Source organism: Stomoxys calcitrans, chromosome 3 (genome assembly GCF_963082655.1).
Source record: "Stomoxys calcitrans chromosome 3, idStoCalc2.1, whole genome shotgun sequence".
In the NCBI taxonomy this organism is placed as follows: Eukaryota; Metazoa; Arthropoda; class Insecta; order Diptera; family Muscidae; genus Stomoxys; species Stomoxys calcitrans.
Genome location: NC_081554.1, coordinates 19,567,754 through 19,595,449, shown reverse-complemented (window position 1 = coordinate 19,595,449; position 27,696 = coordinate 19,567,754). Strand labels below are relative to the sequence as shown.

The following is a 27,696-nucleotide window of genomic DNA, read 5'->3' as shown; positions in this document are numbered from 1 at the left end:
TTTTTTATTATCCATAGATATATTCTTATGATTATTTTTATTACAGCTTTTAATAATTAAGACCACATTTAACACTTAAAAATATTTAAAAAAAAACTTTTTGGTACTCTTCTTTAAGTTTGTGTAACATTTGCAATCTCAGTTGAGTTAAGGATGCTGCATGCAGTTTGCACAGCAGGCGGACTGCTTGAAGTAAATTGAAGCAAAATAATCAAATAGGTAGTTAAAGCTCCACTTATCTGCAAACACAAAAGATTTTAGAGTTAGGTGGGGGAGAAAAAAATCATAAAATCACCGTAAAATATAGGGTGCGATCTATGTTAAATAGGCCTGCGGCGGTAAAACTTATTTTAAGATGCAACAATTGCATGGAGAATTGTTGCAATTTTTCTTTGACCTCGGGTTGCTTGGCTCGATTGAGCAGGGCATGGACAATGCCACCGGTTTTCTCACTCTGCAAACATGAGACTAATCAAAATCCACCCTAATATAAAATAGTCAATATTTTTTCTCACCTTTTTAATTACTCGATTACTGCCCTCCACTATCGATATAATGGCTATTAAATACAAAATCATTTGACATGAAAAGAAGGTCACAAACTCCACTGTCTTGAATTTGCTTTCCCTCTTCGATTTGCCCAATAGCGTTTCCAGCACATAGTACGCATCAAAGACTATTATCAAAAAGGCTATGGAGATGATGGTCAGCAATTGGTAGGTGAAATACTTGTTGGCCGTTGAAGCAGCTTCACATATGAGCTGATGAATTTCCATGGATTCTTGTATTATTTCCGAGGGATTCTTCGAGACAATTGTGTACATGGAGAAAGAGTCAAGACACTGTAGGGAACGTTGTTTTTGCGTTATGGTTTTAATGGTGCGAGTATCCCATTGGTGGTAGAGATTTTTAAGGACCTGTAAAGGAGAAAGAGAGGTTAAATAATTAGAGAAAAATTACAATTACGAAAGAGGTCTTGCAACGAAAGTAGAAGTTTTTGAAAGTATATGGAGTTGAAATGGTAGTTCAATAAACTTGACAGTGAACCTTCTGATTCATTATGAGAACTTCGAATCCTTTTCCTACCTTATTGATGGCCTTAAAGTAGGCAACCAACTTTTGCAACATGGTACAGAACATTACCACCACACTGCTAATTATCAAATGGGGAGAATAAAAGCATATAGAGGCAATCACCGATACCGATACACCATTTCTAGCAAAAACCATCAAGGTGCCATACAGTATAAATCCAATATTCACACAAAACATTAAAAAAATCGTAATATTTATTCGTAGAGCACAATGCTTCTGCAAAAATCGTATACCCAAACGCGAAAGGCACAACTCCAGCCATTCGTATTCCGATACAAGTCTAATTAAAAATCTATTTTTCATTAGGCTGTAGACCAGTACCATCAGAATGCCAAACATGCCATTGAATTTTTGCAAGGAGTCCGTAAAGCGCGACACTCTTGTCTCATAGAAATTATCCAACAAGGACTCTTCACTCATCATGCCAAAGGCAAATATTGTAGTGTAGATGGAAATGTGAAGTGCAGAGTTGGTATAACCTAAAATGGTAGTTTCCACATGACGACCGGGTAGCGAACGAAATTCGAAGGCAATAATACCGGCCGCAAAGTTAAGTAGAAACAGTAGACGATAGCAGGCAAAAACATCGCCTGGTTTGAAGAAATCATGTACAAATATTTGTAAACAAAGGGGGACCCATATTGAGGTACTATACATTGCTGCCGGGAATTTGAAATGAAACTAAAGGACGAAAATTGTTTGCTTATATTAAATATCATACACTAGCCTATGTAAAATGATTAAAGGCCACTTCACTTCAACCATACTTCAGTGTGGTAATGTTTATTGCCTTGTGGTGCATTGATGTTATCTAAAAATTGTTAAATTAATTGGGTAAACTTGTTAACTATTTTATCTATGATTATGATTTTTATATATTGTAATACGTGTTTGTCATTTCAAGGTGTATTATTATTAGAGTTTCTGCTATAAATGATATATTATGGGTTTGTGAGTCAATAAAACATCATGGGAATGCGACTCAAATGCACAGAAAAAATTGTAAAGTGAATTGGCATATAACTGGGTCTCAAACTGTTCACTACGAACACAGAAAGATAGGGAAATATGATCTCAATATTTGAATATTTGGAAGGGAAGCTGAACTGGAGGTGGCACATTCAGCTGCGTACGAGGGAGAGGCTTATAAATGTTGGTTACTATGCAGAAGACCCATGGACTGAATCCCAAGTTGATTTACTGACTCTACGAAAGTGTGATCAGGCCGATTCTGCTCTACGCACAAGCAGTATGGTGCACCGCAAAGGAGAGGAAGCGCAATATAAAACCAGTAAGGAAAAGCAAAAGTCGGGCAGAGCCGACTATATAATACACCTACACCACTAAGTCTACGTAATACTTTTTGCCCATGAACCTTGTAGGATTTTCTTAGGATTGTACGAAAATTGTGGCTTCTACAGCATTGTACGTCGAAACGCATGAAATATATATATATATTTATGAGTTTTATCCAAATCTGATTCGATTTTGATGAAATTTTGCACACATAGTGGGATGTCAATTAAAACATCTCATGAAAAATTTTGTAGAGATCGGACCAAAATTGCAGCTACTAAAGCGTTAAAAGCCGAAACGCATAAAATCCTGCAAAATTTTGTAAGGATGGGACCAAAATTGTGGCTACTACAGCCTTGAAAGACCATATCGGATGAGAGATATATGTGGGAGCTATATATACATCTGATCCGATTCTGATGAAATATTGCACACATATTGGGACGACACAAAACGTCTCATGCTAAATTTAGTAAAGATCGGACCCAAATTGTGGCTTCTACAGCTTTAAAAGGGCATATCGGATGAAAGATATACATGGGAGCTATATCTAAATCTGAACCGATTTCAATGAAATTTTGCACACATATTGGGACGACACAAATTTGGTAAAGATCGGTCCAAAATTGTGCCTTCTACAGCCTTAATAGTTCAAATCGGATGAAAGTTATGTATGGGAGCTATATCTAAATCTGAACCGATTTAGATCAAATTTTGCACATATATTGAGACGTTACACAAAACATCTCATGCTAAATTTGGTAAAGATCGGACCAAGATTGTGGCTCCTACAGCTTTAAAAGGCCACATCGGATGAAAGATATATACAAGAGCTACATCTAAATCTGGACCGATTTCAATGAAATTTTGCACACATGTTGGGACGTCAAAAAACACTTATTGCCAAATTTTGTAACGATCGGATCCAAATTGTGCCTTCTACAGCTTTAAAGGCCACATCGGATGAAAGATATATATGGGAGCTATATCTAAATCTGAACCTATTTTTTCAAAATCAATAGCATTCGTCCTTGGACCAAAAAAGAGACTTGTACAAAATTTTGTGAAAATCGGACAACAAATGCGACCTGTACCTTGATTACAAGAATGCATGGACAAACGGACAGACGGACATAGCTATATCGAATCAGGAAGTGATTCTAAGCCGATCCGTATAATTATCAGTGGGTCTAGCTCTTCTCCTTCTTAGCGTTGCAAACAAATGTACAAATCTATAATACTCTGTACCACAGTGGTGGTGTAGGGTATAAACATTCCAACAAATCCAACGCATTTGCAGTCTTGCCATAGGTGGGGCTATGATAACAATTCCGATTGGAGCTATGGAGAGGATCGTCATACTCATGGACATACAGATAAAATATTGGGCAACATTCGCGGCTAAGAGAATTAAGATGATGCCGTTTGACAACGGGTAGAGATAACTTTTTACAATTTTGAATAGCTTGAGCTGAGCAGCAAATTCATTAATGAGATACAAAATTGTAGGGCCCTATGATAAGTCTTTGAAAATGTGAATAATTAAGATTAATGCGATGGTGTTCAATTTGAAGATTCTAGGTGCGCCAGGGGGATATTGACAGGCTCCTTGGCCTTTGGACACTTGTGCGGGCTGACAAATCTTCATTTGTGACTCAATTTCCATCTTTTCTTGCTGGATGCAAATGCAATGCAAATTTGCCCATGAACATTCCGCTAAGCGACAGGGTCGAACTTCTCACATATTAATGAGTGGTGTCCGATTCAATTTTAAGCACAATGATAAGGGGTCTCCTTTTTATAGCCGAGTGTAAACGGCGTGCCGCAGTGCGACACTTCTTTGGGGAGAAGTTTTAACATGGCAAATTACCTCACAAATGTAGCCAGCATTAGTAAGGGGGTAACCAGCGCTCAAAATTTTTTTCACGCCGGGACTTGAACCCAGGCGTTCAGCGTCATAGGCGGACATGCTAACCTCTGTGTTCGTCGACTATCCTATTTATATCCAGGCCATGTGATAGGACGATCCTCTTGGCATTGGTAAGACGTATTGAGGCCATCGCCAATAAGTCTATCCAGCTAGTCCTGAAACGGTGGGTCACCAATTATCTCTGTGGTCTGTGTGTTATTTAGGGATTAGAAGTCGAAACCCTGTAGGGTGAAACAGGGTGTTACTCAAGGCGGGTTGATATCTCCGGCACTATTTAGCCTTTACCTATCCACCATTCCACCCTTTCTAGATATCGTACCATATGTGGACGAATGTACGGTCATGGCATGGCCTCCCATGCCATCTAGCCTATAGATGGTACAATTTATTTGTGGGACTTTGGGACTTTGTGCCAAATTTCAACAGTCTTGCCAAGCATGATTCGAACCGGTTCCTTATAAACCGATTTTCCAACTTTACCTTTTCACCAACTAGAGAACTTGAAATTTAAACGATGACTTTTTCTTGACCCCCAACATATTTAACAGATGTGGCAATGTATGTAGAGGGTTCAGGCTAGAGCTGGCAAAACATCGATGGGTCAATCGATACGAGTATTACAGTTTTTGGCTGAATATCGATTGATATTTTTCCTATCGATACTATAGGCAAAGTTATACTATTTGTAAAATTGAATGTATCCTAATGTGGAAATAATAAGTAAAAGCGTGCTAAGTTCGGCCGGGCCGAATCTTATATACGCTCCACCATGGATCGCATTTGTTGAGTTCTTTTAACGGCATCTCTTCTTAGACAAAAAGGGATATAAGAAAAGATTTGCTCCGCTATTGGAGCGATATCAAGATATGGTCCGGTTTGGACCACAATTAAATTATATGTTGGAGACCTGTGTAAAATGTCAGCCAATTCGAATAAGAATTGCGCCCTTTGGGGGTTCAAGAAGTCAAGTCCCCAGATCGATTTATATGGCAGCTGTATCAGGTTATGAACCGATTTGAACCATACATGGCACAATTGTTGGATATCATAACAAAATACTTCGAGCAAAAATTCATTCCAATCGGACAAGAATTGCGCACTCTAGAGGCTCAAGAAGTCAAGACCCAAGATCGGTTTATATGGCAACTGTATCAAAACATTGACCGATATGGTCCATTTACAATACCAACAGACCTACACTAATAAGAAGTATTTGTGCAAAATTTCAAGCGGCTAGCTTTACTCCTTCGGAAGTTAGTGTGCTTTCGACAGACAGACGGACGGACGGACGGACATGGCAAGATCGACATAAAAATTCGTGACGGTCAAGAATATATATACTTTATGGGGTCTCAGACGAATATTTCGAGTAGTTACAAACAGAATGACGAAATTAGTATACCCCTCATCCTATGGTGGAGGGTATAAAAAGATGTCTTCACAGAGGGTGTTATTGGATCAGGCAGATATATGCCTGATGACATTACTTTATTTTTTTTTTTTGAGAAATGCCATAGAATTTATACATTTGATGGTTCCCCAAAATTAATCCGTTCAATACACTTATTACTAATACATACAAATATTTCTTACATCTAAGTTCTTTGTACAAAATATGCATCTAGTGCATTTATGAAGTCCTTTTTAAGGTCAATGCCTTTGCATTTTCCCGAAAAGTGTATAAGAATTGTAGCAATATCAGTGAAAGTGTTTAGCGGCTGTGACAATGAAAAGAATTTGCTGGCCACCATGGTTGTGCATTTTCACATTGCTGCTTATGCTTAACTATCGATTCGCTCATGTTGGCTGTTGCTTAGTGTAATTTAGCACTCTATTTGTTAATAGTTGGTTGGTTGGCATGAATGCATGAGTGCGCTACACCAATCATGCATTTTTCAATCGTCCTTTTTGTTAAGTATTTCAAGTGTCGTTCGAATCGCTCCATAACCTAATATATCTTCCTTATTAAATCTCCCGTTTTTACTTCTTCAGCCTATAGAGGGCGCAATTTTCATCCGATTAGGCATACATTTTGTACGATGATTTCCCTCATTATTCCCAACTGACTCTATTAAACTTGGTTTAAGTCGGTCCATGCATAAATTTTGCTTCTATATAAACCGATATCCTGATTTTTACTTCTCATTTACGTTTTAAAGATAGGTGATAGCAAATAAACTTTAATCAGAAATGTCAAAAACATCGATAATTTTCCAGCTCTAGTTCGATCTTATTATTGGACTCTTATAGCGGTTTAAAGAATTATTGCTTGTGCTAGGATTGGTTCACGTTTGTTATACCCTACATTTTGTTTTAAGTTTATGGCTTATTATTTTAGTTCTAATGACATACCTGATAAACGGCTTCCAAATATTCTGACAGATTTTTCAATATGGCGCGGTATAACATCATCACACTGCCCAATATTAAAAATGGCGAATAAAATGCTATCGAAGCAAATACCGATACCGAAACACCATTACGATAAAATACCACCAAAGATCCATACAAAATGAAGCCAAGATTTGCACAAATCATAAAGAAAATGTTCAAATTTATCCAATAGGCAAAGTGGTTATGGGCGAAACGTATGCCCTCTTGCGTAAAATATAATTCCAAATTTTCATATTTTTCCAAAATTTTAATCAAAAATTTTCTTCGTGAAAGACCCTGACAGAGTATAATAAGTAGCGCCACCATGCCATTGAATTTTTGCATATTATCGGCAAAACGCGAAACATCACCTTCATAAAAATGTGCCAGCAATGACTGCTCTTGGGACTTATGATACAGAAATATGCAAAAATAGAAAACCAAGTGACAAATGGCTGTTAGCGAACCAAAAATGGTGGTCTTTAAGTGACGTTTGGGTATCGACCGCAATTCCAAAGGGGCAACACCAACGATGAAAGTCCATAGCAAAAGAACTCGGTAGCAGCCATAAATATCACTTGGCCTATGCAAATCATGCAGGAATATCCTTATGGGGAGGGGTATAACCGAAGCAAGGCACATTGTGCCAACTCGAACGCTTATGAAATACTAAAGTTATGACCATAACCAAATTCAATGACTTTGGAGTTTTAATGGCTGACCCCTTGGGGTGTTGATATTTATCGAACACATTTACTATTAATAATTATTCCAATAGATAGCTTTTAATTGTCAATTTACATCACCTTTATAAGGACAAGTGGTGTTTATTTTCTGTTTTTAATGGATTAATTTTTGAGTTTGGATAGACATATCCATGGCTCCATGGAATTGTAAAAATAATTTTAGGGGTATTTATATATTAAAATGAGTGTAACCAATGAATGAAAACATAGTAAGCTCGATCGAGACCAAGTTTGGGTATAAGGGCACTAGAGATTATTTTAGATATCCGATCCGATAACTGCGACTATCAGATTCAAGGCGATGGTAGAGTGAATAGAATAAAGTATTATCGATTATCCCATTAAGAGATAATCGAGGCGACGATAGGAAACCTACATGGATTGAAAGAGATCGGATCGGATACCTTGGGCGCCACTTGAGTTCGATTCCGAGATATTGATGTCATTGGTCAATCAAGAATATATTTACTTTATAGGGTCTTATATCAATATTTCGAGGTGCCTCCTCAGTCAACTTCCGTAATAGGTCATTGATGATGGTCACCCATAGGTGTGGCGATAAAAAGCCCCTCTGGGTCGTGGCTTGTGCCAATTTCTTCCTTATATTTATGCCATGATACACACAATTTATCCACCTGTTCCTTAGCATAGGTTTATCCAGTCTAAGGACCAGGCCCAGCCGGTACTGGTCTACGGATTGAAACAATGTGTCGGTCCGCCCCCTCGATGTCAATGTATACCGCCAGTACGTATGGCTTCGAAGGATTCTTCTATTTTATCTGTTTTATGCACAACCTCGTGCAGGTCAGTCTCAACCAACGTTCCCTTGACATAGGCATGTTGTTTGTGTTTGATCAGTTCGCTGAATGTCCTTAATAACTTTGCTCATACATATTGCTTGAAAATTATTGTACATTTCTACCAGTATTTATATTCAAAACATAACTGCAGTCTAGGCTAGAACCTCCAATATCTTGGAAACTATAGAAGATATAAGGCAAGCCAAAAAATGTTTTTGTAGATTTGTTTAAGTTTTGTAGAGCGTTTATTCTTGAAATTCCTCTTTTGAAAAAAAGCATTGAAGTAAGCAACGAAATCCATTTTTCTTTCCACACTTACCCGATTTAACAGATTGAAATGTTGTCCAAAGCGCATGGCAAATGAGATATTCAAAACCACCACACTCAGTATGAAAATATGTGGTACAAAAAAGGCTCCCACAGTTTGGAATGAAGGCCATATTTGATTGTGAAACAATATCCACATGCTAGTGGTCATGTAACTGCAACACACAGACATCATCATCAATAGTTTGGTTTGACGAAATTTCAATATAAAACGATAGTTAAACTCCACTCCCAAATCTAGGAACTTCTCGTCAACGAATGCCACCATCTGGTACATGGCCTTCATGTCGCGACACTTACTCAAACTCATGCCAAACAAAATCATCATGCCGGTGAGGCCAATGAATTTTTGCAAAACATCACCAACTTTGGAGATTTCCGTTTTGAAAAAGAAACCCACAATGGACTCCTCCGAACAGAAGGAGTGCAAAAAGCAGTAGGCAAAAAAGACGCCCTGCACCAAAGTGATCATCAAACCCAGGCGAGATATGAAGATACGACGGTTGCCATATGGTCCCGCTATGCGTAATGGTGTTAGGCCTAAGAAGAAGGTGATCAGCAGCATAATCTTTTCGGCTGCATAGGAATCCTGGGGATGCAAAAAGTCCGTTAGCACTGCCATGGTGGAAAACTTGGGCCAAAACCAACACTCTTGGAAAATACACTTGTAACTAAAAATCGTTGCCGCTTAAGATGTAGCTTTTATAGTCACCTTTTGCCTTGTTGTTCATCATGGGAAAATTTCATATTTTCTTATTGACAGCAAAATTGAAAAGAATTTCTCTGATTGACATTTCATTTAAAGATGAATGAAATTTTTATTTTCTGTCTCTGACTAACTTTGTAGTGATATTCCATGGTATACCCTAACTAACTGATGTGAGTAAAGGCGTTGAATCCTTTTGTTTTCGTGCACTTTGTGCAATGCGCATTTAATGTGTAAATAGCACTAATAGCCTCAAATTGGTTTGTAATCATTAAGGGCCATTAAAGTTAATAGAGTACATTGTGGTGATGCACTTCTATAAAAGAAGATTTCCAAATGTTCATAGAAGTTTTTAGCCACTTTGATAGCATGCCCTAAAAATAACCAAGATATGACATTTGATATTTGGTTTAGTCCAAAAATTCTTAAAAGTTAAAGTTTGGTGAATTCTTCTACTCTATATATACAAAAACGTTCGTCTTTCATTTCACTGCGAACTAGTTATTGACAGCTTCACTAAGTTATTGACCTCTTCAGAGTCAGCGGGAGACAGCGACGACTTATCAAAAGGAATGTAACCATGTTTCTATACGCCATACCACTACTGTCGTACAGACTCTGAATCACTTTCTGATTGGATTACAGACTTGAGTGATTGGATTACACTGAGTGCTTGGTAGTATTTTTATCTCGAATTTATCACCGCTACAGTGAAATAAGAGAAACAACCCGCTGCACACTGAGTCATATGAAAGCTTCTCGCTGTCATTTTTAAAAGATGAACTGATCACACAAATCGTTGTTGTGTCTGTCTCATATAAAAAACATACGCGTGTGAGTGCGTATTTACCGACACTTTTGTCAAATCAACCACGTTGTCTTCGTGCGAATTTCGTACTACGATCTAGAGTTTGGACTATTGCTAGGGTAATACCAGTGCCAAAAATTCCAAGACCGCAGAGTGCTTTTGACTACCGTCCAATTAGTATTGTTTCAGTACTATCGAAGGGTTTTGAGGTATTTATGGACGTCCAGATATCCACATCTATATCAGAGCGTTCTATTATTTCTGAAAATCAATCTGGATTTAGAAAGTGCCATAGTACAACTACATTAATGATAGATCTAGTCTATGGACTAAGGAAGAGTGTAGATCATAAAGAATTTGCGGTTTTAGTTAGTCTGAATATTAGCAGGGTCTTTGATTCGTTGAGTCATGAAGTATTGATTAATTAGTTATTTCATCATTATGGGTTTTCCATAGTAGCATGTCACCTATTAAAGTCCTTCCTATCTGGTATATCTCAACATGGTTTCAGTAATGGTAAAAGGTCTTCTATACATCCTACATTTTGAGGTGTGCCACAGGGGTCTGTTTTGGGACCCAAGTTATTCACCTTATATATCAATAATATATTTGATAAAGTATCATTTATGAAGTGTCATTTATACGTAGATGACATACAACTAATCCCAACTGGTGAGATAGGGTCGGAAACATATATAGAGCATTTGGTTAATTATGATTTAGGATGAATAAATGAGTAATGTCATAACAATTTTATAGTTATCAACCCAAGCAAATCAAAGTCTATCGCATTCAACAACTTATCTGGTCGAATATTTAGCTTTTTTCTCAATGGCTCTCTTATTGATAACGTAATAAATCTTAAAGTTTTGGGCCTGCATCTTGACGAAGACCTTAAATTTGACCAAGATAATTTTAAAGACTACATTTATCTTGTTCAAAATCCATAATACAGGAACAAATCTTCCTTTAAATGTCCAATTGCACATTGGAAAATCACTCTTGGTGCCTCACGTTACCTATGGATTAGAGGTATTTTCTGGTGTGAACACAGGTAGTCTGTATAGTTTGGAGTTGTGTATTCATCGTATAGTACGATATGTTTATAATCTAAAGTATTACGACCACGTATCTTCATATACTGTTCAGTTTCTAGAAGGCACTTTTAACAGCTTTATCAACTTTAACATTATTTTCTTGTTCTATAAAATAATGAAGTTCCAAAGCCCAGACTACTTATTATCAAAATTTTAGTTTGGAGCATCGAACAGAACCCATTCTATAATCGTGCCCAGGTATCAGTCCCTGTTGATGGGATGTCTTTCAAAATTCGTCCTATACATATCTGGAATAGTTCAATTCCATATGATAAGAGGAATTTTTTGGGGATTAACAATGAGTTTAAATCTATTGCAATATCCTATGTATAAGACTTTCGATTCTTATGTGCTTTTGTTAATGACAGACGTTGATTTTCTCTTTTTTTTCATTTTTTCATTCGTATTTGTGCTAAATTATACAAATTTTTGAATTTAGATTTTTGTTAAGATTTGTTTTTCTGTAATTTTTCACAATTATTATTTAACATAGCATTACAAATGCTCGCATTGTTATTTCTATTGTCGTAGAATGTTGATCCACATAATCAAATTGGCCGAGTAATGGCTAACCGATTATGAAAATAAATAAATTAACGAAACGAAAGCAGACGACAAGCAAAATACTTTGTCTGAAGCAAAATGTTCGCGTAATACTTGCATTGTACAACGTGCAATCACTGAAATCTATGTCACTCTATTTGCATTCACTCATCTCATTGTCTTCGTGTATTGGAAATATATAGTTTTGTGCCGGTCTTTGGCGAGCACCGACCATCTACACGAAAACACTAAGGTTAAGGCCCACAGTGAACTTCCAATTTTTGCCCTAAATTCAGTACTGGACCCCATCACACCAATCACCTGTTTGGAGGCCCGGCGAGACCATCCAATCTTACATCAAAAGGCAGTATAAACTACTCCAATTGAAGGGACCAAATTGCCGGAACAGACTGATCTCAGAGGGAGAGCAGAAACGTCTAAAGATACAGAAGAATCAAAATATAAACCTGCAACGTCGGGTTACAACAACAACAACGTATGTGTTAATTCGACCCTTGGAATTGCAATCTGAAAGTTTATGCCACACGAGTAGGCCAAACCTAGAAAAGAGAACAAAATTGGTCATCTACAATGGGGAATCAGATACCCAGTTCTGTTTCGGGTAACCTATTAATATCTCGGTCCTGCGGTCGAAAATTCGAGTAATCACGAAGTGCCCAGTGTCGAGGCAAGAACGTCAAATGTAAACATCTTTGCGGACAGTATGTTGGTCGTTAGGGCAAAGAGAATAGAATGGAGGTGTAATGGATAGTCGTGGAGTGTAAGTAGAACTTTAACGTCTTTTTTGAGCATGTTACAATAAGCATCCTTTGGATTCAGATTTCACTTCTTGATTCTCAAGAAGGCACAATAATCCGATTGGACTGAAATTTTGTTCTTAATCCTTTGCTATGACTTCAAATAATTGTGTCAAGTATGTTCGATAACATGATATAGCACCATATAAACTGATCTCGGGACTTCTTGAGTATCTAAACTAATCGGGCCTTCTTGAGCCTCTTGAGGGCGGAGTTTTTTGTTGTTGGTTTTTTTCATTGTATACATTAATTTCAGAAATAAGTTATTGCCTCAGTGGCGGTAGACCTTGTAGAGTCAAGTTGGCTTCACTGCTACGATAATATAAAGAAAAAAATATATAAATATATATACAAAAGAAGTATGCTACTTTAATTTAGTGTAGAAAGTGATTCGGCATATACCAGAAGCAATTTTTCATAGAAAATGGTTTCTAGTAGATTTTGTAGACTTGTTAAAATATGCTCTCTTAATAATTTCTTAAAAATGGAAAGACTGTTACAAGATTATCTTTCCTGTGGCAAATTATTGAACTCAGTACTTCCTGAAAATTCAATACGTTGTTTTGTTGTGTTGTTTCGGTGCGACATAATGCTGAAAAAATTCTGATTTATTCTAAACGTAATTGTGTGGTGGCCGATACTGTTAACGCATTTAAAAACGTATAAATTTGTTTGAAATTTGTATAAAACACGGAGCGGTAATACGTTTGGAAACAGATTACAAAATAACGAATGTGTCGGATAACTCAATGGTACATTAGCTATGCACTTTACAGATTGATTCTGAAGTCTTTGCAAAGATCTTAATTGTGTAGTTTGTATTGTATATAATTGACAAATAATTAAGTTGACTGTGAACTAAACGCTGATAAATGAGCAGCTTTGTCTTGTGGTCAAAAGCATATTTCAATTTATTAATATACCCATTGCAGATGATATTTTTGATTTAAAATGTTTAATATGTTCATTCACCGTAGCGCAAAGATTAGCATGTCCGCCAACGACGCTGAAAGCCTGGGTTCGAATCCTGGCTAGACCGTTAGGAAAAATTTTCAGGGGTGGTTTTCCCCTCCTAATGCTGGCAACATTTGTGAGGTACTATGCCATGTAAAACTTCTCTCCAAAGAGGTGTCGCACTGTGGCACGCCGTTCGGACTCGGCTATAAAATGGATGCCCCTTATCATTGAGCTTAAACTTGAATCGGACTACACTCATTAATATGTGAGAAGTTTGCCCCAGTTTCTTAGTGGAATGTTCATGAACAAAATTTTAATTTTTTGCAATATGTTCATCCCAAGCTAGGTTTCATTGCCTCTGGTAATTCCCGACCGTCGATTTGAATGGTAAAATCTGAATTAAAAATCCCTTGAGGCCGAAACCGCATTAATTTCGTTTTTGATCGGTTTGGAAAAAGTCTGTTAATACGCAAATATTCAAAAATTAACGCAACATCCCGTTCTGTATAACACTTTAAAGAAGCATCGAATTTATATGGGTAAAATAAGCATAAGTCGTCAGCGAACAAAAACAGTCCACCTATTAACTGTTAGTAAGTAAGGGACCTATGACACTACCTTTAGGTAACCCATGTTTCACTAGAGCCAATTCACTTCTCTTGCCTTTAATTTGAACAAACTGCCTTCTATTACTTAAATAGGATGCATTCAATTCTAATTGCTGTCCTCCAACACCGTAATAGCCAAGCCTTTCCAAAATAATGTTGTGGTCAATCATATCAAATGCCTTTGATAAATCGAAAAAATGTCTACGACACCAGTATAACCTTTATCCAATAAACTACATATGTGATGATTTTGAACATTGATCAGAGCTTCTTCAGTTCCACATCCTTTCCTAAACCCAAACTGACTTCTACTTAAAAGTTCGTTGGTTTCAAAAAAAGCAGATATTTGACGTTCCATAATTATTTCAAAGATGTTATTAACTACTGGCAATATTGATATTGGACGATTTCCTTTTGGTATTGGGACAACTTTATGAATTTTTAAAATATATCCAATGGTCCCCAGATCTAGTTGCACAAACGTGCCCTTAAATTAATGCCTGAATATATCACAAATGAGAGAAAAACTAAAACGGAATGATGAGAAAACCATTACAGAACAAGTTTCTGAGACTTCACCTGGGACTTTAACTACATGTTCCGACGGCTCAACCAAATCAAAGATCAAAGCGAAAACAATCGATGACGACGTCACCGTCAAATCGTACACTCGTTGTAATCTTCTTGGATTTTTTACTTATTTCAAGAACAATTCCAAGTTTGCCCCTGTGCCTTAGTGGAATGTTCATGGGCAAAATTTGCATTTGCTTTTTTTACACAAAATATTATCCTTTTTACAATTTTTATTACATATTTTGCCGGTAAATTGTTGACATCACTGCGATTCATACCTTGATATTGCTCCTATGTATATATTTGAAAAGGTCATTTAAAGAACTTGTCAAATGCGATTCATGGTGAAGAGTATGTAAAGTTCGACCCAGCCGAACGAACGCTCTTTTACTTGTTTCCGTTAATTTTCGAAAAAAGTTGAATTGTGTTCCAATGCAATGTTATTAATTATTAAAGCAGTTATACCAAACCATCGACTGATCTAAAAAACTTTTCATTAAAATGCTAGAGATTACAATAATTTGATAAATTACTCACGCTATTACAACTAAGTTTGAACATTACATTACAACAACATTAGGTATCAGGATTCCCTGATACTGCATACGAATGGGAAAACAAGCAAATACAATACATACAATAACAATTTTAAGTAACGTCTGGCAGCGAAATATTGTTCAATGTACGGGGGTGAACATTTTGTCTAGGTCTAGTTCAGCTTTTGTTCCATTGAATTGATTTAACATAGAATTTAAATGAATTCTTCTAATTTTGATGTTTAACTTAACTTTTTACTAAAATGATTATTCATTTTGTAACACCTCGAAAGATTCAACTTGAGCTATATAAGCTATTCATGATCCTCTTGACATTCCAAGACAATGCATCCAATGCTCTCCGTTCATCTGTCGGCATTACAATCACTAAAACTAAATGTTGAAAACATCCTTTTTCCTGATCTAGATTTTAGGGTATTCCAAAAGTTCATATCGGTTCATAGGTCGATACAGCTCTTCCTATATAAACCGATGCTTCTATTTGATGTTGATATAAGAAGTATTCGAATTGAACTACAACTTATCGCTGGCAACTTTCTTCAAGTTTGGCTTCAGTCTTTTTGATTAGGTTTACAAATTATTAAATTATTTGTCCAGTTTAACACTTAACCACATATTCACTTCTTCTTAACATTCATTGGTTCACTTACCTCATGCACCATATTGTAACGCATCTGTAGCATTTTGGTAAAAATCGAAAACATGGCCACCGCAAATAAAACCACCGTGTGCTGCAAAATAAATGTCACATGCAGCGCTACCGAGGGTGCCTCATTGATATTACGCAACAATCATAAACTGCCAATTGTGTACAGAAGATTGGCAGTCATTACCGACAGCATATAAATGTAGCTGAAGCGCAATACCTTGCTGTACATGATTTTTATGCCCATGCCATGGAGCTGCTGATCCATTTCCTGCATGGTGGCTAAACTGCGTTGCACATAGTGTTTGGGAATAATGGCCGTTATGTAAATCACCGTAACTCCCAAAAAGCTGCTGAGAACTTGCATGGAATCTCCAAAATGAGAAATGCCGGTACGAAAGAAATAACCAGCTACCGTTTCGAAATTATTCACAATTGTCAGGATGTAGCAGACGCTGTAGAGTGTGATATGTAGAGCTACATTGATATAGCCCCAAGGTGTCTGCCTCAGTTCCTTCTTACCATTCGCATCACTTCTAATGTAGAAAGGTATCAAGCCATGCATATACATCAAAAAGAATAAAGGCTGCAAACACTCGTAGAGCTGCTTGGCTGAGAAAAAACGCCTCAGGCGGCTATGCATTGGTTTTTCCAATTGCGGACTTCCTTGGCGTTCTTCGTCCATTTCGTATGACATTCAAAAGACAACTGACCACAAGCAACAACCCTCTCATGGTGGTTTATGACAAAGGAATTAGCATATGGGCAACACCCTCTATTGACACTTTCATAAACCTGTTGCATTTGTTATGTGTTTCTTGTTGCGTGTTATCCATTGGCCCATAAATAATGACCCCAGGAACAGAACAGCGGGTATTACTTTTATAGACCAATAACAACACGCTGGATAAATATTTAATGACCGACTACAACTGTTTTATAGCTCCCACAATCTTTTATGTTAACATTAGCCGACCGACGACAAAATGTTTGTTCTTTTTCCATTTCTAGGCCCTTGTGTGATGGACTGTGAAATAATGAAGTTGTTTTTATTGTTTAGTAGTTTTTTTATTGTTTATTAATTAAAGTTGTTTGTTTGCACTTAGCCAAGTGGTGTCGTTGGTCAATCGATTTATTTCTATTTTATTGATATATAATTATCACTCTTTTCATAAATTTATACACCAGCATGGTTTCAAACTTACAAAAAAAAAAGGAAAAGTAATTTGATATACAAAAAAGTAAAAGCGTGCTAAGTTCGGTCGGGCCGAATCTTATATACCCTCCACCATGGATCGCATTTGTCGAGTTCTTTTCCCGGCATCTCTTCTACGGCAAAACAGGATATAAGAAAAGATTCGCTCTGCTATTAGAGCGATATCAAGATATGGTCCGGTTTGGACCACAATTAAATTATATGTTGGAGACCTGTGTAAAATGTCAGCGAATTCGAATAAGAATTGCGCCCTTTGGGGGCTCATGAAGTAAAATAGAGAGATCGATTTATATGGGAGCTGTATCGGGGTATAGACCGATTCAGACCATAATAAACACGTATGTTGATGGTCATGAGAGAATCCGTCGTACAAAATTTCAGGCAAATCGGATAATAATTGCGACATCTAGAGGCTCAAGAAGTCAAGATCCCAGATCGGTTTATATGACAGCTATATCAGGTTATGAACCGATTTGAACCATACTTGGCACAGTTGTTGGATATCATAACAAAATACTTCGTGCGAAATTTCATTCCAATCGGATAAGAATTACGCACTCTAGAGGCTCAAGAAGTCAAGACCCAAGATCGGTTTATATGACAGCTATATCAGGTTATAGACCGATTTGAACCATTCTTGGCACAGTTGTTGGATATCATGACAAAACACGTCGTGCGAAAGTTCATTCCAATCGGATAAGAATTGCGCACTCTAGAGGCTCTAGAAGTCACGACCCATGATCGGTTTATATGGCAGCTATAGCAGGTTATGGACCGATTTGAACCATACTTGGCACAGTTGTTGGATATTATAACAAAACACTTCGTGCAAAATTTCATTCAAATCGGATAAGAATTGCGCCCTCTAGAGGCTCAAGAAGTCAAGACCCAAGATCGGTTTATATGACAGCTATATCAAAACATGGACCGATATGGCCCATTTACAATACCAACCGACCTACACTAATAATAAGTATTTGTGCAAAATTTCAAGCGGCTAGCTTTACTCCTTCGGAAGTTAGCGTGCTTTCGACAGACAGACGGACGGACATGGCTAGATCGACATAAAATGTCACGACGATCAAGAATATATATACTTTATGGGGTCTCAGACGAATATTTCGAGTAGTTACAAACAGAATGACGAAACTAATACACCCCCCATCTTATGGTGGAGGGTATAATAGGAGTTCACAAAGATGATGATTGTCATTAAAGTTTTCCCACTTAATCACGATTGCTGCTGGTTCAAAGCACACATAAATTATGTCTGTGTTAAAGAAAATGCGTCAAAACTTTGAATTAGTTGGCAAGAGATTTACTAAGCAGTCATCGAATCACTATGGTTGAGGTTTAGCGTTTATATGTATATAAATGAAAAGCCTTGAAAAGTTTCCAGCCATTTAAGTCATTAGAACCTAATGGAATATTTCAGGAGGCGGACTACCTGGCGCCCCACAGCTTGCTTAAGACTCGCATATACTCAGTCCGTTAGAGTATATGCGAGTCCCGGAGATAGTTTTGGTATTAACAGCTGAAGGCAGCCATCAAAGGCGTATTGATCTGTAAGACCTATATAGTAGACAAACGGGGCCCGCTCCGCTGCGCCTTCTTTAATTCTCTAATTTCTTTTTAGGGTGGGGACACTTCACCCTGAATGCGGATATCGAATTCGTGCCATTGTAGCCTATGATGATGAACGCGTTCGAATCTTTATTTAAAAAAATTTCCCCAAAGAGGCACTGCCGGACGCCATTCGGACTCGGCTATAAAAAAAGGTCCCTTATCATTGAGTTTAAATTTGAATCGGAAAGCACACATTGATGTGTGAGAATTTGCCTCTTCTCGATTTCTGGTGGCAATGTTCTTCCTTAGGGGAGGAATGACACCTCAGACATCTCCAAATCTCTTTAAGTTGAGCCCCATATTGCCATGGCCGTAAATATGAACCGTTTGAAGGGTATTTTGGGGCTGGGGCGCCCGTCGGCACTTTGCTCTGAAAATAGATATCAAATTCGTTCTTTATTCCCTAGTCAAATTAACGGAAGTTTATTCCCAACGGAAATTCAGTTAAGAGGGTGCATTAGGGCGTAGCCCAAAACACTTGGCTCCAAAATTGGATATCAAATTCGTTTTCTACTCTCAAATACCTTTCATTTGAGTCCCATATTATCATAATGGGTCAAATAAACCATTTGACGTATTTTTGGGAAGAAAAGTTCCACCTCGACTTGAACGCAAATTTTAATGTCATGTTCGTAATCTAGTCCCTCAAACCTTTCATTTGAGTCCCATATAGCCATGGTCGGCTAATATGCCCATTTGGGTGTATTTGAACTTCGAATATATCTGTTTAGAGAAGTTTTGGGGTTGGGGTTAAACTTGATGCGCGGCCGAACATTAGCCAATTGCTTGTTTCGATTAAAGTGAGCTCTATTTTTATTGCACGAGCAAGTGGATAAAAAGTACAGTACATATGCCAAATACATGCTAATTCGAGCGAGCTTTATTCGTATCTGACATACGTAAGGAAAGACATGTGGATACAAAAAGTGTCATATGACAAATACTTATTGTCTGATAGCATCTTAAGTTTGAGGAAGTCAATGTGGCTATGAGCCTTAAGGCGTTGGGAGAGGCGATAGAATAAAGGACCAGGTAATACCATCGCGAGAATCTAGGCGTCGCCAGGAGAACTGGATAGATAGGAAGATGTTTCTAATCGTGTCACTGTCAAGAGCGATGCCTGGTGCCGGTAGCAAAGTCTGCGATTGCTAGAACTCTGGTATTGACATCTAAAAGTTCATGTTGAGATCAAAGCTAGAGGACAGGGTCGGCCTAGGGGTCTAGATTGAGGACCAAAGACTGTCTGATTGATTTCCACTCATTCCCATTTGTAATTGATTGGCCAGCTAACCAGACCATGCCCACCAGAGAAAATTTGTTTTTTAACCTAACCGTTCGTATGTGGAAACGACTTCCGACAAATGTTTTTCCACCTGACTATGACATCAAGAAATGTAAGGCAAATATCAATAAATTAAACAAGCCAAACAATGCATTGCATTCACAAGATACGTCCCCTGCGTGTTGAAAAATATTGCTATATCTGAGAGGATGTTGGCAGTATAGCTTTCGATATCTTAAAGAAAAATATAATACTAAATGGGCACTTATTCAGAGTAGGTGCCGCAACTGACTGCGTCTTCAAGGCAGGATGGAAAAATTAGTACTTTATTTTTTTGTATATCCTCCACCATAATTTCGTCATATTCGTCTAAGACCCCATAAAGTATATATATTCTTGATCGTCATGACATTTTAAGTCGATCTAGCCATGTCCGTCCGTCCGTCTGTCTGTCGAAAGCACGCTAACTTTCGAAGGAGTAAAGCTAGCACAAATTCTTCTTATTAGCGTAGGTAAATGGGCTTTATTGGTCCGAGTTTTGATATAGCTGCCATATAAACCGATCTTGGATCTTCACTTCTTGAGCCACTAGAGGGCACAATTCTTATTCGATTTGGCTGAAATTTTGCATGAGGAGATTTATTATGACTTCCAACAACTGTATTGAGTATGGTTGAAATCGGTCCATAACCTGATATAGCTGTCATATTAGCCTATCCGGGGTCTTGACTTCTTGAGCGTCTAGAGGGCGCAATTGCTATCCGATTTGGCTGAAATTTTACACGACGTGTTATGTTATGGCTTCCAACAACTGTGCTTAGTATGGTTTAAATTGGTTCATAACCTGATATAGCTGTCATATAAACCGCTCTTGAATCTTGACTTTTTGAGCCACTAGAGGGTGCATTTCTTATCCAATTTAGACGAAATTACGCCTAAACACCTCAAGCTACATTTCAGCTAAATCGGATATGAACCAATTTAAACCATTCTTTATGCAGTTGTTGGGAGTCATAACAAAACACGTCATGCTAAATTTCAGCTAAATCGTATACTAATTGTGCCCTCTAGTGGCTCAAGAATTCAAGACCCCATATCGATTTATATGGCAGCTACATCAGGTTATGGACCGATTTAACCTATTCTTAGCCCAGTTGTAGGAAGTCATAACAAAACGCATCATGCAAAATTTCAGGCGAATCGATAGAAGTCAAGATCCAAGATCGGTTTATATGGCAGCTATATAAAAACGTGGACCTATATAGCCCATTTACAACCCATCCCAACCGACCTACACTAATAAGTAGTATTTGTGTAAAATTTCAAGGGCCTAGCTTTACTCCTTCGAAAGTTAGCGTTATTTCGATAGACAGACGGGCGGAGAGACAGATGGTCGGACATGGCTAGATCGACTTAAAATGTCATGACGATCAAGAATATATTGAGTTGCCCAAAAAGTAATTGCGGATTTTTTAAAAGAAAGTAAATGCATTTTTAATAAAACTTAGAATGAACTTTAATCAAATATACTTTTTTACACTTTTTTTCTAAAGCAAGCTAAAAGTAACAGCTGATAACTGACAGAATTTGTCAACGCCGACTATATGAAAAATCCGCAATTACTTTTTGGGCAACCCAATATATACTTTATGGGGTCTTAGACGAATATTTCGAGGAATTACAAACAGAATGACGAAATTAGTATACCCCCATCCTATGGTGGAAGTTATACAAAATCATCAACGCATCAATTAATAAATTTTTGGCATTGGCATTGACATTTTGTCCACGCCAAATAAGTGCTAAAAAGTGTCAGAAGAATGCTGAACGTGACCTTTGTGAAAATTACCTTTGTGTCCCTCCATCCCACAGCTTTGTACGAAACTTCTGTTATTACTTCCAATAAATGCGCTCCTTGGTGGAGGATATACAAGATTCGGTCTCATTTTTTATAATTTTATACTTCATCCGAATTCAATGAGTAGTTCTTTCTCTCTTTGTAAAAAGAAAACTTACCTGTTGCATCATTGTGAAACGCATTTCCAACATTTTGGTAAAACACGAAAATATTATTGTTGAATACAAAACAATCGTATGCTGGACCACAAAAGTGATGTGTAACCAAGCTGAAGGTGTCTCATCGCCTGTTCGCAAAACAAAAACACTACCAATGGTATAACAAACATTGGCCACAATCATCGAAGCCAAAAAGCAATAGTTATGACGCAAAACTTTTGTATAAAGAATTTTTATGCCCAATTCTCGCAATTGCTCATCCATCATCTGTATAATGCCCAGACTATGCTGGACATATTGTTTGGGTATAATGGCCGAAAGATAGATAACCGTTACACCCAAAAAGCCACTGATGATTTGCATGAAATCTCCAAAATACGAAATACCCGTTCGAAAAAAATAACCGGCCACTGTTTCACAATCATTCATCAAAGTCAAAATGTAGCAAGCACCATACACAAGAATATGGACACCGACATTTATATAACCCCAAAAGGATTCTTTCAACTCCTTGCGGCCATGTCCATCACTGGCTATGTAAAAGGGACACAGGCCATGCCAGTAGAGCAGAAACATAAGCGGTTGCAGACACTCGTACATTTGATTCGCTGTGAATAAGCTACGCCAACGACTGCGTAAAGGATTTTCCAGAGGAATTCTTTCAGGAATAGCCACGTCCATATCGCTTGAACTTTCACAGACAACTGACTAGGAACTAGGAATTGCATGTCACGCAAAGTGATTGAACCACCACGCAGTAATTGCGAAACAATGGCTAAGAGGCCAGGAGACCATCATAAAATTATCTTAATCGACCTGTTGCATTTAACCCAGTTATGTTATGGTGCCAGCCGGATGTCACTCTCGCATGGCATTTCCTGGCTGCGACAACATTCAACAAAACAAATATCGATGGCCATTTATTCAAATTGCCGTCTTCCCCAGGAGCTTTCGTCATCATCATTAATAATGACTATGAAGGAGCTCGCACTCATATATATGCATGATGAATGTTAGAATCAGTGGGTGGACAGATGGATGAGTGGATAATCTCTTGGCTGGCTGGTAATTGTTCTCTGACATTGGCCTTATTTAAATGGCGGGGATTCTTTGGAATTCAATCCTAAATGAGTTGATATTAGTTTGAGAAATAAACGAGGAATCAGTTAGGACGACTTCAAACAAATTCATTGCAGCTTCCTGAGCATTGCCGAGTACATAATTCAGGCAGATGTACTGGTCATAAAGGATGCTTGCTATCCCACCTCGTCATTATTACACATCGAACTCTATAGATATGTTTGTTGTCATTCAAGTAGTTCCCCTAGAAATGTTTTAGTAAATGTAGCAAAAATGTTTGCTGTAACGAAGACATGCTGAAAATGGGACAGCAGTAATTTTTTCCGAAGACTGCAAACATTGATCACGGTTTTCAGATGGTAAAAGGTTGATAATAACAAAAAATTAGAAACATATTTAAAAAAAATAAATCTGTTTGCGCTTTCTTTATTTGGTCTTAAAATCTTATTGAGATTCCATTGGAGGATATTGTCCGGCTTTACACCATTGTTAAATGCTTTCTATACAAAGAATAGTATAGCAAAAAACATTTAATAGTCAACAAGAAGCGTGTTGTTGCTAGAAGTATTTGACTGATTTCCTGTATGGCGATTTAATTTTTGACCAAGAAAAACCATCAGCAGGAGATGTCAAATAGATAATGGTGCTTTACAACCATTCCAACTAGAGTAAGTTGTAAAGCACACATCTGAATTTGAACAGGGCTCTCTAAATCGACTTGTTTCATAAGCGCAATAGAAAATAAATCAAATCTTACTTCCCTTATTCAAATCCAACTTATCCAAAAATTAATATTCCATCTTTCAATTTTAATGGAATATAACGTATAAGATTTTCAATAGTTTGACAACTGTTTAAAGATTTTAAAAAATAACATTTAAAGTATTTAATAGGCTAAATTAGGTTGAAACAAGTAAAAGCGTGCTAAGTTCGGCCGGGCCAAATCTTATATACCCTCCACCATGGATCTCATTTGTTGAGTTCTTTTCCCGGTATCTCTTTTTAGGCAAACAAAGGATAAAATAAAAGAATTTCTATGATCCTGGAACTATAATATCAAGTTATCGTCCGATTCAGACCATAATTAAACTGAATGTTGGTCTGCAACGTTGTGTAAAATTTCAGCCAATTCGAATAAAAATTGCGCCCTTTAGGGGCTCAAGAGGTAAAATAGGGAGATCGTCTTATATGGTAGCTGTATCAGGCTATGGACTGATTCAGACCATAATTGACATGAAATTCAATAGCAATGCCGGGAGTCATAAGAGAATCCTTTGTGCCAATTTTTGTGTGAAACGGTTAACAAATGACCAAATAATTGCAATACTAGCTCAAATCGGACGAACATGTATATTGGAGCTATATCCAAATCAGAACCGTTTTTTTCGAATTTCTATAGGCTTCGTCTCTAGGCTCAAGAAAATGCTTGTAACAAATTTGACGATAGGATGAAAATTGCGACCTGTACTTTGTGTACAAATTAACATGGGAAGACGGACAGACGGACATAGCTCAATCGAATCAGATATTAATTCTGGGTCGGTCGGTATACTTATCAATGGGTCTATCTCTCTTTCTTCTGGGTGCTACAAACAAATTCACTAAGTTAAAATATCCTGTACCACAGTAGTGGTGTCGTGTATAAATAATTGCAAAGGCACATGGCTGTCACCCGATCAGAGCACGAGAAACCAAATTGATCTTGTGTTAGGTGTATGATCGATCCGTAGAGCAAATTAGATTCGAATCATTACTTTGTTGCAGGAAAGATTCGCACTCATTTGAGTATGGCGAGAAAAGTATGACCTGACACTGCACAGAAGCTGAACATTCAAAAACTACAAACACAACAGCATACTCTAACGGCATACTCCACTCGACTGACCCAACTGCTAGATGAAAGCACTGCTTGTTCCGATGATATAGTGGCGCAGTGGCAATCCAATGTCCACTCTGTAAAGAAGTAAGTGTGTGCGCATTGAGATGTAAAGGAGTCAGAATGAACTCCAGAAATTCTACCATAGAATCAAACATTAAACCGATGGCTTTGGTTCTAGCACAACCTCCTGCAGAGACAAAGAAGGATATCTGGTAACTGCTGAGGATATGGAAGATACATTTTACTAAGTTGCTAGTATCCGACGATGACGGTGATGATTATACCGCAGAACCAATCGCTCATGATGGTATAGAATGTTTATCTCTTGTCAAAATTAGGTCCAATTAGCTGTGACCCGACTGAAAACCAGATATGGCACACTACTCACAAGACAACAAATGCTACTCGCCTATGCTGTCATAGTCGGAAGTAGTAGTTGCAGCCTTTGAAAGAATCGAGAGGATATCAATGAAAATGGGTCTGGCAGTAAATGGAGATAAGCCAAAGTGGATGATATAAACTTCTACAAAGCCGTTTAAACCCGATCAGATAAGGAAAATGGAGAAAGTTGGGAACTACAACTTTGAGATAATCAGCAACTTTACCTACCTTGGCACCGAAACAAATGACACTCGTGGAAGTCGTTGAGAAAGTGTTGTACAAAGCTTTGGGAAGATTGGTCAATAAATGCGCTTACAGTGGCTCTAGGAGTGAAAATCCGGCGATTCTATATCTGTGAGAGCTATATCTAAATCTGAACCGATTTCTATTTCGACCAGTAATGTCGGGAGTCATTAGAAAATTCTCCCTTTCCTGATTCTTTCGAGAGAATCGGGTAACAAATGACCATTTTATTGTATAATTACTGCAATATGGGAGCTATATCCAAATCTGAGCCGATTTTTTCCAATTTCAATAGGCTTCGTCTCTAGGCCGAAAAACATGCCCATACCAAATATGAAGACGATCGGATGAAAATTGCGACCTGTAGTTTGTACACAAATTAACATGGACAGATAGACGGACATAGCTAAATCGAATCTGAAAGTAATTCTGAGTCGAACGGTATGCTTATGAATGTGTCTATCTCTCTTCCTTTTGGGTGTTACAAACTAATTCACAAAGTTATACCCTGTACCACAGTAATGGTGTAGGTTATATAAATCCTTCGTAAAATATATGGACCAGTTTGCTTAAATGGCGAATATAGATTTCGTATGAACAACGAGCTGTATGACGACGATAGCATAGTTAAATGCATCAAATTGAATCGATCCATAACTTGATATAGCTGCCATATAAACCGATCTTGAATCTTGACTTCTTGAGCCACTAGAGGGCGCTATTCTTATCCCATTTGGCTGAAATTTAGCATTACGTGTTTTATTAGGACTTCCAACAACTGTGTCAAATATGTATTAAATCGGTCCATAACCTAATATACAATAGCTGCGGTATAAACCGATCTAGGATCTTGACTTCTTGAGCCTCTAGGGGGCGCAATTATTATCCGATTTGACTTGACTACTTGAGCCTCTAGGGGGCGCAATTAGTATCCGATTTGGCTAAAATTTTGTGCAACGGTTTCTCTCATTACCTTTATCATACGAGTCATATATGGTCTTTATCGGTCATAGCCTAAAACAGCTCCCATATAAACCGATCTCTCTATTTTACTTCTTGAGCCCCTAAATGGCGCAATTCTTGTTCGATTTGGTAAAATTTTACACAATGACTTCTACTATGGTCTCCAACATTCAATTCAATAAAGTTCTGAATCAGACCATAACTTGATATAGCTCCAATAGAATAGCCATTCCTTTCTTTTATCCTTTGTTTGCCTAAAAAGAGATAACGGGAAAGAACTTGACAAATGCGATCTATGGTGGAGTGTATAAAAAATACGGCCCGACCGAAATTAGCACGCTTTTACCTGTCGGAGTTCTTTTTTTTTTATCAATATTGCTAGCTGAAGTGTGAATGGCTATATAATGTCTGGATTAAATTTCTGGAGTTTCAAGTTGCCCACCTACCTTATTCAATATGACCAAGCGCCGCTCAAAACTCCTTGCCATAAAACAAAATAGACAAATAGCAATCGACAGCACCGAATGTTGCAAAAAGAAAGTCACACAAACACTAAAAGAAGGTGTTATTCCCATAGATTTCAACAAGTGAAGAACTCCTCCAAAATATGAGCCAATCACTAATATTTTGAAAACAATCATCAATATGCAAAATCTATAGATGCGAGAATATTTCACTTTTATGCCTATATTGGCAAAATTGTCATCCAAATTGAAAAGTATTTCACAGACGCGCAATAACTTTCGCCTTTGCGTTACAGCCGAAATATAAATGACCGCACCGGTTATAAGACCATTACAAATTTGCAAAGTATTACCGACATTGGAAATTTCCGTGCGAAAAAAATAACCGACGACAGTTTCATCCTGCAGCAGGGATACAATGTAGCAGGAACCATAGAGCAGGGTATACAAAGCAATATTGACAAAACCGAAAAAGGACATACGCACTGCACTTTCACCGCTTTTGTCTTTGGCCACATGAAATGGTGTCAAGCCATACAGAAAGGTTATGAGAAACAATGGCTGCAAGGCCTCAAAAACTTGATGGGATATGAAACATTGGCGAAAACGTTCTACGCGAGATGAAATCATTTTGGAGGTTGTATGCTAATTTTCAAAAATGGCCTT

The 27,696-nt window shown here is 37.6% G+C and overlaps 1 protein-coding gene across 3 annotated transcripts; it reads right to left on the bottom strand.

Annotated features, from left to right (window-relative positions):
* Positions 1 to 59: 59 nt before the first annotated feature.
* On the bottom strand, positions 60 to 27,696 carry LOC106081704 (putative gustatory receptor 28b). 3 transcript variants are annotated; one of them, XM_013243862.2, is made up of 4 exons: positions 27,013 to 27,696; positions 516 to 917; positions 296 to 454; positions 60 to 239 (listed from the first exon to the last, which is right to left on the bottom strand). In XM_013243862.2, the coding sequence occupies exons 1-4, from the start codon at positions 27,658 to 27,660 to the stop codon at positions 114 to 116; spliced, it is 1,335 nt and encodes a 444-aa protein (XP_013099316.1). In that variant the 5' UTR covers positions 27,661 to 27,696; the 3' UTR covers positions 60 to 113. The 3 variants fall into 3 exon arrangements, with proteins under 3 accessions (XP_013099316.1, XP_013099317.2, XP_059221014.1); XM_013243863.2 differs by lacking the exon at positions 27,013 to 27,696 and adding an exon at positions 8,560 to 9,205; XM_059365031.1 differs by lacking the exon at positions 296 to 454.